The sequence below is a fragment of the Topomyia yanbarensis genome, chromosome 1 (assembly GCF_030247195.1).
Source record: "Topomyia yanbarensis strain Yona2022 chromosome 1, ASM3024719v1, whole genome shotgun sequence".
Lineage (NCBI taxonomy): Eukaryota > Metazoa > Arthropoda > Insecta > Diptera > Culicidae > Topomyia > Topomyia yanbarensis.
Window position 1 is genome coordinate 193,914,536 of NC_080670.1, and position 15,556 is coordinate 193,930,091.

Consider the following 15,556-nt stretch of genomic DNA (forward strand, 5'->3'; position numbering starts at 1 on the left):
TTTTCATGTCCATTAATGATCCAGATGCGTTTCACTCCCCCCGCTTTCCCCGCAGGTGCCCCACACGGACTGGGTCAACCATTCGGTCCACCACCACCACCGCCTCCACTACTGCCGGCGGCTCACGCTTACCACGGTCCACCACCGCCGCCACCGAAACTACAATCGACCGAGCTGGGCCCGGATAAGCTGTACGGTGCTCCTCCGCTTGCCGGAAACGACCTGTGGTCCTCGCCGCTGCAGGACATGCCCAAGATCGTTTCGCTGGACGTGAAATGTGAAAAGCAGGGCATGAAGGTGTTTGTTCAGTTCGACAAACCCTTCTTCGGGATTATCTTCTCCAAGGGTCACTACAGCAACATCAACTGTGTCCACTTGCCGGCTGGGCTGGGCAAGACATCGGCTTCGTTCGACATCGGCATTCATCAGTGTGGAACCGCAGGCAACACGGACAATGCGCTGTACAATGGGTACTCGGGAACGGAGTCCGGCGCCGGGTCGTACTTTGAGAATATTATTGTACTGCAATATGATCCTCAGGTGCAGGAGGTTTGGGATCAGGCCAGAAAGCTAAGGTGTACGTGGCACGATCAGTACGAGAAGAGCGTTACGTTCCGTCCATTCCCGGTAGATATGTTGGATGTGATTCGGGCAGACTTTGCCGGCGACAATGTTGGCTGTTGGATGCAGATCCAGGTTGGTAAGGGACCGTGGGCCTCGGAGGTCTCCGGATTGGTGAAGATCGGACAAACGATGACCATGGTACTGGCGATAAAGGACGATGACAGTAAGTTCGACATGTTGGTCAGGAACTGCATGGCCCACGATGGAAAACGTGCACCAATTCAGCTGGTAGATCAGCGAGGTTGCGTAACGCGTCCGAAACTGATGTCTCGATTTACCAAGATAAAGAACTTTGGAGCCAGTGCTTCCGTGTTGTCGTACGCACATTTCCAGGCGTTCAAGTTCCCGGACTCGATGGAGGTTCACTTCCAGTGTACGATTCAAATCTGTCGCTACCAGTGTCCCGAACAGTGTACCGATCCTGGCAATCTGGATGTTCACCATCTATCTGGAGGCCCAGAACATCAACAGTATGGACCACCGCCAGCATCTCTGGACGCTCATGTCTATGCGAATCGCAAACGAGATGACCGACGAATTCGTAGAACTCGTGCCGCTGACGAAACGGAAGATAACGAAGACGTCGGCATGAAACGCATCATTCGGGTCGTAGCTCCCGGTGATTTGACCTTCCCAATTGGTAGTCAGAACAGTACTAACGATTCCACAATGATCTTCCCGGCTCGGGAAGAGGGCCTTATATGCATGACCACCCCCGGCTTCACGGTCACGATCGTGGTACTGCTGTCGATTTTGATTGCATCCTGTTTGACTTCGGCCTTCCTCTGCATACGACTGAAACCGTTCTCGCTGTCCTCTAGGAAGCTGCGGGCAGTTGCCTTCACCAATCCTCACCTTAGCCCGTCAACGGCCTCGATTGTGTCCAGCGGGTCCAGTTCGATGGTTAGTGGCACGCTGAAATCCACCAAGTCCACGAAATCGAGGAATTTCTACTCGTAATTGTCACAGCAGTGAGAAAAGACTGGTAACACACCTTAACAGTATAGCACAGCCGAAAACACGCCCACACCTACACGCCTTAAGCACGGATAATTAAGGATCACAATAGCCAGGAGGAAGGAACGCATACACAAGCTAGCAAACACTAACACTCATACACACATCTGTAAGTACAAGGTTCTCAGTGTGGAACGAATCCTACTCCTTCAGTTAACCGCCTTCTGCCGATAAACCTACCTTAAAAAAAAGGCATAGTAAACAAAAATACTTGCACAGTCATCAGTTTCCAATGACAGTTTGTTTGATAAATTCCCCGTGAGGCGAGTCTTGTCAGAGAAAAAACGGAAAACAATACAGAAAATTAAATTATTTGACGTCCATGAAACGAATACAGTTGCAATGTGTGTGATTATATACGTATACGAAATGAGGGTGTGCGTGAGATTATTTCACCATTTCAACAACACATTCCATAAACTCAATCAATCGCACTAACACAATGACACATTCGATTTGGCAGAAAATTGTTCCAATAGCTGTGGTGGCTACTGTTCCGTGCTCTTTGACAGGATTCCTCAAAATGGGAGAACATCCATCAAACTAGAGTCTACGAGCTACGAAAATTAAAACCAACTTATTTATTTATTTATTTTATTTATCAACAAGTCCATTAGTCAATTTAGTGGCGAACGCGTGTAACCGTTGTTTTTGTTAAGTTTTTGTTTAGGCCCTCTACCTGCTTTGCTGGTGTTATTGTTATTAATATTGCACAAATATTGTTACACTGATTGTTTTCGTTAGCAAAAAAACAGAAATAAAACGTCACTAGGAACAAAGTTCATCGCAGCAGGCAAAGCACGTACGAAAAAAAATGATGCACGATAGTGATAGGCTATATAGAAATGATAAGAGCGGTTGCTAAGCGAAAGTTAACAGCGGTATTCCACAGGCATCGGAAAATTTTCTTTCCTCCGCGACTACTGCTGGAGAGCAAACAGAAATGCCGCATCGAATGACGGAGAAAGAAAATTCCTGCTTCAGAAATGGGTCGCCATATTTACTTTTAATTATTTTTAAAACATAACTCGTACAGCTGCGAAGCGCTCTTTTTTTCATTTTGTTTGTTTGTTTACATTTTATAGGGTGTCTTTTATATTAGTTATTTGATCTACTCACACAATTCCAATGGTTCCACTTTGCGGAGTTTTGATTGAGTGAAACATCTCACTTTCTCTATCTCAGGTCAATATCGTTTATCTTGAAAATGGGAAGAAATTAGGGGCTTAAGCCTCTTGTCGGCGCCTAGTAAACAAAACAAAACGTACTTTCCGTATGACACAGAAAAATCCACCACATCGTGGAACCATTGAAAACGAGAAACGCAGAGATGCAGCTTTACTTATTAAATAGCGCGCGCATGTACTCTAAAACTCTTAACTTTATTTAGACTTAATCCAGGTGGCCCTTATTGATTTACCTTTTCTCCGGCCCCAATCATGATTTTTATTGAATCAGTGCTAACAAAACGTAAAATCACATACACTCTCTCTCCCTAGTATACCGCCAAAAGCCGAGGGAACGTCGTGGTCACATTTTAAAAATGTGGCGCCCTCTTTTCTTAGCCCTCGAACCTAGATAAACAATTTGACAGCATTCCACTTTTAAACAGTAAGAAGACGGAACAACAGAAAATTGACTTTCTGGTAAGCAAATCTTCTCATCTTACCTCTTCGCGCTCATCTAGTAGTATTGTAATATTTATTGCTAATGATAATTATTTGAATAAACTATGAGCTATTAAAGTAGTGACAGTGTATCATCGAAAGAATAAAAAAAAATATATAAGGAATTATATATTTGTGCGCGTAAAATGTATCATATTTATACTGCCGAAACTAGTTATAACACTTTCTTCGGAAATGAGTAAAGAACAGTACTAGCTATGTAAGTAATTTATTTAACCGATAGCATCGCTGGTCAGACAGGGAGCTAGAGCCGCTTCCTCGGGCACTATTCATCTACATGCACAACTGTTGTACGTCAATCAATGCATACATACCCGTGTGATGTGTAATGTCCGTGAAACGATTGTGCTGAATTCGAATATTTAGTTGATAATAAAAAAACATTGCAAATAAAGTGAGAAATGAGTATGGACTTTCTTTCTTTCACAGGTGGTAATATGTCACATCCATTGTTCTGTGGCATTGGTGGGGAGCAGTCAAAGGATAAGGTATTCTAGAAAAGCTCTAGAAAGAGAACTGCGGAGAGAAAAACAGTATTTTTGGCAGCGTATGTCACGGCATTGTATGGTAACACGTCCAATGTTATAAGGATAGGCAGTGTTCGACTGAATTCGTTTTATGACAGCTATACCCGAATCCAATCGATCTAAACTGGAGCTCCGCAGCTCACTGTCTAGAGTTTTTCTAAGGGTATTCCTAAAAAGTCTTTACACACAGACTTGCAGAGATAAAAATAGTAAAACTAGCATCCCTGAATATAAACTGGAATCACGGAAGGTCCCAAAAACCCCTACCCCACGGAGAAAAATTTCAAATAGTTCAACACAGGTCCAACAGTAGATACAGAACACTAGATTAGGATTGTCGCTGATGTTCCCATTGTTTTCGCTTCGAAGCATGTTTGCTTTGTTTTCGGTACATGCCTGTCAAAGTATCGCACGTCTCCCTGGTAAAAGTCTTTGATCCACATTCTTGGTACACGCAGAAAAAATTGGCTTGTTTGTAACAACAAACTGTTTAGATGAGGTTAAAATTTGTAAAATGCAGATTTTGTATATTTTTCATTTCCGTCTCTTCTATACCAGAGCCGTAGCAACCTAAGGGGCAAGGGGGGGCTTTGCCCCCTCACGCTTTTTGGGTCGCATCATGCATTTCTCTCATACTTGAAATACATGGTAGAAAAAAGTAAGGAAATTAAGGAATAATTAAGTAAAAAGCAATAAAATGATCTATTTGTATAGTTTATACTGTGCTAATTACTTATCACAACACAACGCGATCCTGCGCATGTATGTGTTGGCGATTTACTACCCAGTAACCGGCCAGCGGGAGATATCTGGCAATTTTTCCACCGTGAGTATCTACCAAATTGTGATCCAGTGGAACAGCGACGTCGAGCCTTTTAATAGACCAGTATATCTGAGCGGTTGTGGTATAGGAATTGGTCCGATAGAACAGTGCGTTCCCAGTACAGCTTTAAACGGGCATTTCCCAGAACAGGCACAGCAGATAACGGTAGTTCGGGATAATCTTTTTCAAAAGACCGTGTTGCAGCGCTAATTGCTGGTGCAAAATCTTAGCAACGCTATTGTATCGCTCGGTGTAGACTGCGTTAGCTAGTACGCAGCAGCCTGACATAATGAGGTCGATGGTCTCGTGCGGCGAATGACACATCCGGAATATATCCTAGACGTCTTGGTGGCAAACATACTTCCTGCAATTCCTCGCCAGCATTATTCTGTCCTGGATGGCTACCATGTCAAACTCGATCAATAGAGTGTTTACCTCGTTTGAACCACAGGTTCGATGCAGCCTTGTTGACGTACGGCTGCTTTTACTGGGGGGAGGGGGAGGTGGGCACTAGACTGTCCAGTTCATTTTTTTTTGGAAAACTGCAGACTTCAAATCAATTTAAATTCCTTTTGAGAAATTATAAAACTTTTAATGAAAAGCTGTCTGAGTCAATTTTGCATGGGGCCTAACAGCACATGGTGGTGAATCATCATTAGTTGATTCCCACGAACTTTTTTTTGAAAAATAATAGTTGGGTTTAACTGAAAAGTATGTTGGGAACTGTTTTAGTACATGATATGAGTCATCTTTTGACCACAAAATTTCAGTTCAATATTTCACCACATAGAGGGCGCCAAGACTAAATTTTAAAAGAAGATAGAATAATATGGACATGTCAACAAGAATTACTGGAGAAGATTTGTTCTACAACTTTAAAGAAGACACCTAATTTCTATCTCTTTTCTCTAAGTAGTTAGCATTGGCGCCCTCTAGGTGGTGAAATGTAGAACTAAAATTACTAGTTAAAAGATGACGCATAGTATGTTCTCAAATTCTTTCAAATATACTATTTAGCTAACCCAAACCAGTATTTCGCAATAAAAAGTCCTCGACAAAGTTGTGGACAATAAAATTATCTTTCTTATTATAATTTTCAGTGAGAAACTGATTCATACAGTGCCACATTATCCGATTTGGCTCAAAATTGGAGCAGACACTCCCAGTGGAACTAGGAATCGACACAGGGGTAGCCCGAAGGGGTTTTTTTTCTTGTTGCTATAGTGAGCACCGTGCTTTCTGCTTCTACTCGGTAGTCTTCTCCTCCGCAGATTGCAGTTAAGGTTGCGGTTCGCTTACGCTAAGTGAAGTGCGCTGTAGTTACGGTCCACAGTACAAACTGCTTGATATAGTCCATGTCGGTTTGCACTTTCCACAAAGTATTCTCGCAATCGTAACACCTGCGCTACGCATAGTGCCTGGATGTCGACTATTCCTTGTCCTTTGGCAATGTGAATCTCTGCAGCGCCGACTACGGATGACGCATTCCCGCTTGTCTAAACGCCTTCTCTCAAGATATTCCAGGTCAGTGCGGCTCCATTTAATGATGCCGAAACTATAGGTCAACGCAGGGACAGCAAACGCGTTAATTGCTCTGACCATATTTCCTGGGTTTAGAAAAGAACTATGTCCCGAATCATCACGCCTTCGTCGATCTCGCAGTCTCTAGTGTCGACTAATCGCCCTTGTAGTGGCTGATCAGATCAGAATTGCTCTAAGACAAACGTCATGCTGATGTCGTCACTAGTCCTTTCGACTAGTTTGATGACTACACCCAGTCGTTCCGTCGAGTCATCATAGATCTTAAAATCGTCCATGTGGAAGGTATGGGAAATCTCTTCCGGCGAGATTTCTTCATACCTTATCTGATAGCCACGCCCGTTTCGATTGAGTTTGCTACTGAACGTTCTAGACTGCAACACGTCTTTCCTACTTCTGAACTGCAGAGTCGTCGTCTTCCTCTCCATCGCCTGCCGCAGGAACCTCACGGTTACAGGATTAACTTTATACATCTCTAATACCTTGCTGAGGAACGAGTGCGGTATGGAGTCGTATACTTTCTTGTAATCGATTTAGGCCATACTAAGGTTCCGTTGGTTACACACTACTTGTTCAACAATGATTGCATCGAGCTTTTATTCTCAAGTGATACGATCCTCGAAATCGGTCATCCATGTCGGTTATATATACTTTGATGGGTTGGACGTGTTGCTGTCCTTGGGAAGGAGAATTGTAGTACCACGGGTGATTGAATCCGGTAATAAGCGTGGTTCGCGTACACACTTAATTTTTTCTGCCGGATCTCAGATTTTTTCGCATCTTTTGACGAAATCTCAACAACTGAGATCTCAGAAAACAATTTTTTGGCTGAGATCTTAGTAAAAGTGACGTTTCATAGCTGCGACTCGGAAAATATTTCACTGAAAATCACCAAACAAATCTCATTTTACTGATATATCAGTTTCTAAATTTACTGACTACACGGCTATTGGGAAATTGCCGAACCGAATTTAGTGTGTAACGCCCTGTTGAAAGTGCAGCCATCGTGGGATGTACAACGGTCAGCTTTATGTACCAAAAGTCGTCATCGCGTCAATATCTTAACCTGTTCATTCCTCCTCGCGCCTTAGACGCAGTTGCCCTCCGCGATGTTGAACGGGGGTCTCCCGAATATTGGCCCAAAAGCTAGTGACGCCGATATCCGGTAGACCTTCGCTTCGGGCTGATTTGGTCATAGAAGTTTATCGACTCGGCCATTTTGATAAGACACTCTATTCCTGATCTAGTGTGTCGAGTTCGTTAGCTGGTGAGCTCCCTAAACGCGAAGCTCAGTAAGTGCAATGATCGCCGCACATGACGACAATTTCGCCGATCTTTTGCCGACTCTGTACGCCAATAGCCAATAGCTTTTCAATAGCGGCACGTGTGCTGGAGATCCCGGTTATATTGAGGGGCCTCTACGTATAAGTCGGTATCCTAAACATTTTCCGGACACCACTGCAGCACAGAATACTATTACCTGCAGATCTTCCAGGCTCTGTACAAATTCCAGGTACATCGGAAAAACGTTAGCATGATCTGAACTCCATAGGTCAACTTAAAAGAATACTGTACCAAATCGCGTAGTAGCTACTGAGTCTTCTTGCAATGATTATCTTTCTTTTCCTTTTTATTAACGACTAAGAGCAAGTAAACTATTTTGCTGTAGCGAGCGCAACGTTGAAGGAATAATATTTAGAAAAGCGTGGAATAGGGTAATATGAGCAAGATTAGAATTTCCTAAAGACTTAACCCTTTGTCTTCTACTGCAGGGGTCAAGACCGTTTCGCTTTTCCTTGAGTACTATGGCTCATGATATTTAAAAAAATACTTCTTGTCTTCCAGTCCCTTGCAAAATGAATGTCTTTGTAACAAAAAAAGTTTAAATAGACGTAAATTTTAATAAAAAAAATTGCGCCCCCTCACGCAAAACAGGACTGCTACGGCTCTGTTCTATACTGCTGTGATGTTTATGCATTCAAGACCGAAAATGTCCAATGCATAACATTTACAGTAGAAAAACGAGAGGCAGACAGAAAAATGATGTGAAATTTGCTATGAATCAAATTTCTAAATGGCATACTATTGCAATTTTGAAAGACGGCGAACGAATTTATGATATTTATGTATGACAGATAATGTTGATGTGCTGCTACAAATTGCTAAAATGATGTGTGAAATCAATAGATTCAATATAGCGATTTTTCTCGGTGTAAATTTTCGACTGTTATTGTTATGAAATGAAAGAGTTTGTATATGCCGTACAAAAAAACTGCCGTACAAAAAATTCGGTACAGGTTTAAACAATTTGTGCATTCTAATTAATGAAAATACACTAGCCAAGAATGGCCAATGTTTTGCTGGCTAAAAGACATAAACAAGATTAGTCGCTATGAAACGACGATAGAGGATTTTTTTTTGCTTTTTTTCTATTTGGCTCATTTGACAGCTATATACCGAAACCAAAACAAAGGTGTTGCTACCACTGATGCCAGCGACAATCCTAATCTAGTGTTCTGTATCTACTGGTCCAACGATGGACGTCTGTTGGACGGTTATTTGGACGTCGTCCAACAAATGTCCTTCATTGGACGATTTTAAAACCAACTGTTCTTAGGGGGTAAGCCAATAGCGATAGAGCAGTGCGTCAAATGATCATAACCAAGACATGTCGCCATTATGTAGGATGCCCAGCATGTATGAGACTCCCTTGCTCGGTGCATCAGGATCAGCCTACGTTCCAACAGTGTTTGGACTACCTACCAGCTACTATGTACTTGTCAGAATTAATAGTTAATTCGATCCGTGACATTAAAGTTTTGGATACTGTATTTTAAACTAAAGATTTTTTTTCATGTGGATAGGTTAGTCTATTACTCCAAAAACCGACTTTCTAACCGAGGCCGGAGTCTAATATACCATTCGACTCAGTTCGTTGATATCGGAAAATACTTGGATGCTTGTGCTGATATGTTAACAAAATGTCCACATCGAAGATGTTTAAGCTGATTTATACAAACAAAACTCCAAATAAAAGGTAAAGTATTGCCGTCGGCTGCTATTGAATTTCAATTTGATTCGACTTCCAGTTCCGTAGTTACGAGTTGTAGAGTGTGTTCACATATAAAATCTATATCTATATCACATATTAGCCTCCTCCACCGACTCCGGATAGTCCCGGACGAAGTAACCAAGTTCCTGAATAAATTCCGCACCCGTTTCTCAGAGACGCCTATATTATTTTCACATGCTTTGTAAGTAGAGGTTACCCCACTATTGGAGTTCTGATTTGCCCGGCAGACCCTATTTAAAAGGACACAAAACCAATTTGGCTTTTACCGTTTATTCTCCCACCGCCACTCTTCTCTGCTGTTAAACACTTCTGTCGCTGGATTCTGTTGCAGGTAGGTGGATGCCAACGGTCGAGTTCTCCTTCGTCGTTTCGTTCGCTGCTTCGGTAGCGGTGCTTGGTTTTTAGCTAGGGGGTGAGCAAGGCTAATTTGTTGGAGCCTCATTATCAACAATGGCGAACTATCGCCGGATCGACTTGCTCGCCGCAAGCGATCCTGGAAGTCATAGTGGTGCACTTTCCAGGGGGAACCTTTGTACGCTCTGCTTCGTTCTCCTTGACTATTAGCTAAAGAGGAGAGCTTGGGTTGTTCGACTTATCCTCTATAGTGAGAGCGACTGATGTCGCGATTCCTTCGCTTTTAGCCGGGGAAACGAGAATACACCTTAACGGTTAGCTATCCCCTTTATGGCGAATCACCACCGTACTTACGAGTGCCCGAACCACGTGCCGGCAATTTCGGCGGAATCCCAGTAATGTTCAGCCGGAATTGAACTGGAATTCTGGCTGGTTGCAGTACGTATTCGCTGGAGCCGGAATGCGAACTGGAGCCAGAATTCCAGCTCATTTCCGGCTGAGCTTAACTCACTGGCAGTAGCGGCGGGAAACTGTTCCGAAAAATGATGGAATATTCTGGACGTCTGTTCACTACCGTAGTTCGTCAGTCGAAATAAAAACAACGCAAAACCGCCTCACCGCATAGCTGTCAACGCCCTTGCCCAGCATACCCAGCAAAAATTTAATAACAAAAGAAGAGCAGTGGCTTATCTAACCCCTTGCTATGAACACAAAAATATTTACTACGCCTATCTAGACCAACAGAATCGTTCACAAAAGATAAAACAAACAAAATTTACAAAAAACAAAGTGAACGATCATAAGGAACCGCGGTGATCATTATCTTACATAAGCAATACACTCTACGGAAAAAGTAGGCAAAGATAGGTATATTTCTACCTAGTGCCAAATTATTATTCTGATGGGTTACAGCTTATGCCCATAAGAAAAATGAATTGTTCGCAAACCATTGAATTTCATTTGAATTGGATTTCTGGTTCCGAGAGTACAGGTTGAAGAGTACATTCACATATGATTTACCCATATAAAGCTGTACCCCGGATGAATCGAATTCCTGAAATAAAATTGCATAAGATTTGCGGAGTTGGTTGATCCAATTTTCACAAACCTATGCTGAAGACCAAAATATTCCTAGTTACTTGTTTTAGCAACAGATGGCCAAAAAGTATCTTGGGCTACATTAATTGTTAGTGTCGATAACGGAAATTCCTCAGGTAGTAGTAACAAACCAGCATAAATTTCACATCGGATTCTCGAAATAGGGATTTGGAAAAAAATTGTGTCAGTTTTTCATTCGTATTGATAGCGGGTGTCCTTACGAGTACACTCATATCATTTTTAAACCCTTATTATTCTTATCTGATTTTTAAATTAAAAAACAAGCAAATTAAATTCAGCCAACTAACTGACAGTTGTTCTACTAAATGACGTATCTGCAAATATCTCGTTCGCCTCATTGTTAACCGGGACAGCACCCCACACAGCATGATCTGGTACTTTTGCAATCCGCTAGCAGCCTGTCATCCCAAATTTCATCTGCAAACTATGGTAGATCTGATGAGACAACCTATGGAGTCGTGCAAGTCGCATGGGTTTGGATGTGTTATTGTCCCATAAGGAAACAAACTAAAAAATGTTTTATTTTGATAGTTTCTGGCTTAAAATAGAAAAAGGATTGAGATATTAACTCACGGCACCAATCTGCATCAGAAAATGCCTTAACCCGCACACCCCTAAAGATCCCTATTTTCATGCAGATCTGAATGCTTTAGTACAGAGGAAATATAAATTCATACACCAACCACAGCATTCGTTTGTTATTATGCGGACAGTTTGAAGAAAAAAGTTGACATAGGTTACATTTTAAAGTTTAAGTGAACTGCCGTATCAATATCTGTTGCAATTTTGTTCGATAATTCCTTTCAGAGCTAGCATAGAAACAAAATTCAGTTTGCGTCTGAAACCGAACATATGCGCTGTATCGAAAGAACGAATGACGAGTGAAACGAACCAAAAACAGTGCATTCATGGCGGCAGTCACGAATTGAATTTTGTTTCTCTTTTAAGCTCACGCGGGGATGTCAATTTTTCCAAGCTCTGCCTGTGTTTCTGTACTGTGGGTTTTCTGGTTTCAATGGCAAACATTATGTGTCTGTGATCCCACAGACTAGGCTCATCAGAAATATGCCAACCCTTTATCTTTTCAATTATTTAAGAACTAGATTCCGTAAGGTGCAATAAATCCCGACTGATTGCGTTTATAAATATAGATTCATTTCACTTGTTGCATACATTGACATCATATGAAGAAAGGTGTTCCAGAAGTTACTCACCTCTATTATTGCCGCCCATGCTGTCCCAAATGATGAAGGGTTTGTTTATGCTCCTGCAGTATCTCCCAGTAAAGTCAAGCCGGAATTCTGGCTGCTTCTAGTTAGCATTCTGCCTCCAGTGACACAACAGAATATAACTAGAATCGGTTGTGTCACTGGAGCCGAAATACGAACTAGAACCAGCCAGCATTCCAGCTCATTTTTTCCGTCTGAACTTAACTATATGAGCATTTCGGAAGGAGGTGCTGTATCCGTATCGCCAGGGAAGAGGCAGATGCTATCACAATCTCCTGCTTACCAACTATCCGTCGATATTTTCACTGTTATGGCAACAATGTCTTGTTGAATGAATCCTGTAATTGGATACAATTTCATCAGTCCGTTTATCAAAACAGCAGCCCTAGAAGTTGGCTAGTTTGCAGAATATGCTACCTTGTGAGGTGATGCATTTAAACCAAAGATTTTGTGTTTGTTTGTCCATGGCTCCTGTAGTAAAGCGATGTCTAGACCTCGACTATTATCAATTATTAAAATTCTCGAATAATCCTGCGGCATCGTACAACCTGAAGTGAAAAAAAATATTATTGTGATACGGGCACTACACAAATTATAACTATAATCAGTCAAGGTTGACTACCGATTCTTATGCGAAATAACGGGTGTTCAATAAAAGATGAGAATTTTTTCAGTCATGTAGTTAAACAAAACAAAAATTCCTGCGAATTCCGCCTTTTTTATTAAAAATATGTTTATTCTTCATTGGAGAAGGGGCCCTGGTCAGCCGCACGATGCAACTTAGTAGCGATATTCTCATAAGAATGCTGGACGGCACTGACGTCCATCTTCCGGATACAATTCCAGATCCTGGTCACAGAGAACAGACGTCCATTTTCAACATTCAGCTTGTGTAAAATCTCTAACGGTTTCGAAGGTAGTTGGGATATCCAAACCAGGTGCGCTACAGTCGTCATGTTTTTTGTGGCTGAGTTCTACAGAATTGATTTCGAACCGATTCCGGAATGGATTTGACGGATATTTGGGATAGGTTGGTGTGGCGGCGCTAGTGTTTATCGTATATTAATTCAAATGTTTATACACATTTTTTTAAATATTTTTGTTCGATCATGGATGTCTGTTCTCTGTATCCTGGTGGCGAACTGCTTCGTATCCTTGGCCCACCAATTATTTTTGTACACTAGGGCACTGAGGGAGCCGAAAAAATCCTTAATGGGACGGCACTGGGGCAAGTTGGTCAGGTTCGTTTCTTTCGGCACGTACGTTTTTCTGCTTACTCTAGCGTCTTCTTGGCGTAACGTCCGGCCAGAAGACGTACTTCCCATCCGCATGATGCTCCTTTAAGAACGGCAGAAAAATTTTCTCAAGACACTTCTCCTGGTACACTTGTTGATCGATGGCCAGACCGCTCGGCTTGAACCACGGCTTTGAAATCCCTTTGTCCGATATGGCGATTTACAGCATAATTTTTTTTTTTAATTTATGCTTAAACGTATATTTTACTTGGGGGGGGGGGGGGGGTGTGGCCGACTTGTCACTGGAATAGATGATGTCCTCTATCGGTGGGTTCGGTGAATCAAGGTATGGGAGTCCTTGTTGTCGAACAGGTTTTTCAACGCTTCTTCTTCGTCATTATCTTCGCTGGACGGCTGCTACCAGCCTTCCACTATACGCTCCGGGATGCCAGGATCCGGTAAACTATACTCACGGGCACGTTTTCGTCTCGAAAGTGGTCTACCGTAAACTTTTTCCGCGATGACTATGCGTTTCGTAAAACCGTACAACACGCTCGCGGAGTGTTTGCTGTTTCGATGCCATTTTCGATTGAACTGACAGCACCCGAGCGAAATGAAACATGGGGAAAACATTTCTAGGGAGTCCAGAAAGCAATTCTCTTGGAGAAAAATTTTTACGCTCTTTACTTTAATTACAAAAAGGTATTGAAATCATTCTCAGTTTTTATTGAACACCCGTTATTATAAAACTATGATCATAAGGTTACCAAATGGGTTAAGTGACAATGAAGGACACGTTGAGTTTTATCCGAGAGTAATTAGTACCAATATTGAATGAAAATAACCTGCTTAGACCAAAGTTCTGATTGACCTATCTACCAAATTCTGACAAAAAAAATTCTGACACAGGAAATTCAATAAGATTTGCGTAGCGTCGATTTTTTTGGCCCATTACGCCCCCTTCAGCGGGTTACGAAGTTCGTAATAAGCCCTATTTACAGCTGCAATACGCCTGTTTACCTCGCAAGTAACATCTTTATCGCACGTCACTAGAGTTCCAAGGTACACTAATTCATCTACAATTTTAAAGGCTTTTTCACGGCACGTCGATCGATCCCGATAACATCGATATCATCCGCAAAACTCAGGAGCATATGCGATCGTGTGTTGGTGATACCGCTCCTCTGCACACCAACTCTATCGCTCCCTCGAGCGCTATGTTGAACAGTAGGTTCGACAGTGCATCACCCTGCTTCAATCCATCCAAGGTTACGAAGGATGTCGAAATCTTAACCGCAACCCTTACACTTGATTTCGATTCATCCACCGTTACACGAATCAGCCGTATTCGTTTCGTCGGAAAACCAACTTCTAGCATAATTTAACAGGTTTCATTTGATTTCACTGAATCGCACGCCGCCTTGAAATCTACGAACAGATGGTGAACAGATGATGGAAGTGTCTGCAAGTTGTACTCCCGGAATTTATCGAGGATTTGTCTCAGGATAAATATTTGATCCGTCGTTGATCGACCCTCACGAAAACCGGATTGATATTCGTAGATGAAGGACTCCTCAAGCGGTCTCAATCTGTTGAACAGAATATGGAACATGATATTGAACGCCGAATGTGGAAGGGTAGTTCCTCGGTAATTATTATAATTATCAGTCTGTGCCCTTTCTTAAAGAGGAGGCAAATGAGACCGTCAGGCACTTCTTCCTTCTATATTTTCGTCATAATATGGTGTAGGACTTGATATAGTTGCTCACTGCCGTGTTTAAGAAGTTCAGCCGGGAACTGGTCGTTCCCGCAGCTTAATGTTTCAGCTCCTTGATAGCTTTTCTAAACTCATCTAGTGTGGGCAGCACAACAGCTTGTCCGTCATCGTTAATGTTTATTATGTACTCTGATACTCCTTCGCTTCCACCGTTAAATAAAATCTAAAAATAATTCTTCCACCTGCCAAACAATTTTACTATTACAGTTTAATAAATTTGTGTAAACTCCTAGGACACCTTGTGAGATATCACTGCCCCACTTCACTACAAACAATCCCAAATAAAAGATTGTTAAAAAAACTGGGATGGGACGCGCGGATAAAACAAAAACAACTGTCCAAAAAAACCAGCTCTCAAATGTCAATATGAGCGAGAGTATGGAAGTATGCCAGTAATATATAAGGAAGAATGAGAAAAATTCTAGCATTATGGTATAATCCGCAAATCCCATCCCAGTTAAGAATTCTTTAATTTCACTATTCCTTCACTTCACAAGTTTCTTAGAAATCCCTTGTTGCGACTATCTACTTAAACAATTTCACTAAACAAC

At 42.0% G+C, this 15,556-nt stretch overlaps 1 protein-coding gene across 2 annotated transcripts in view; it reads left to right on the forward strand.

Moving 5' to 3' along the window:
* The window catches only part of LOC131685854 (uncharacterized), an 80,428-nt gene extending 77,171 nt beyond the window's left edge, over positions 1-3,257 (forward strand). For both annotated transcript variants that reach the window (XM_058969861.1, XM_058969871.1), the window contains one exon: positions 56-3,257. In XM_058969861.1, coding sequence (XP_058825844.1) covers positions 56-1,584 — 1,529 coding nt within the window. In that variant the 3' untranslated portion in view covers positions 1,585-3,257. The remainder of the gene's footprint in view (positions 1-55) is intronic.
* Positions 3,258-15,556: the final 12,299 nt, after the last annotated feature.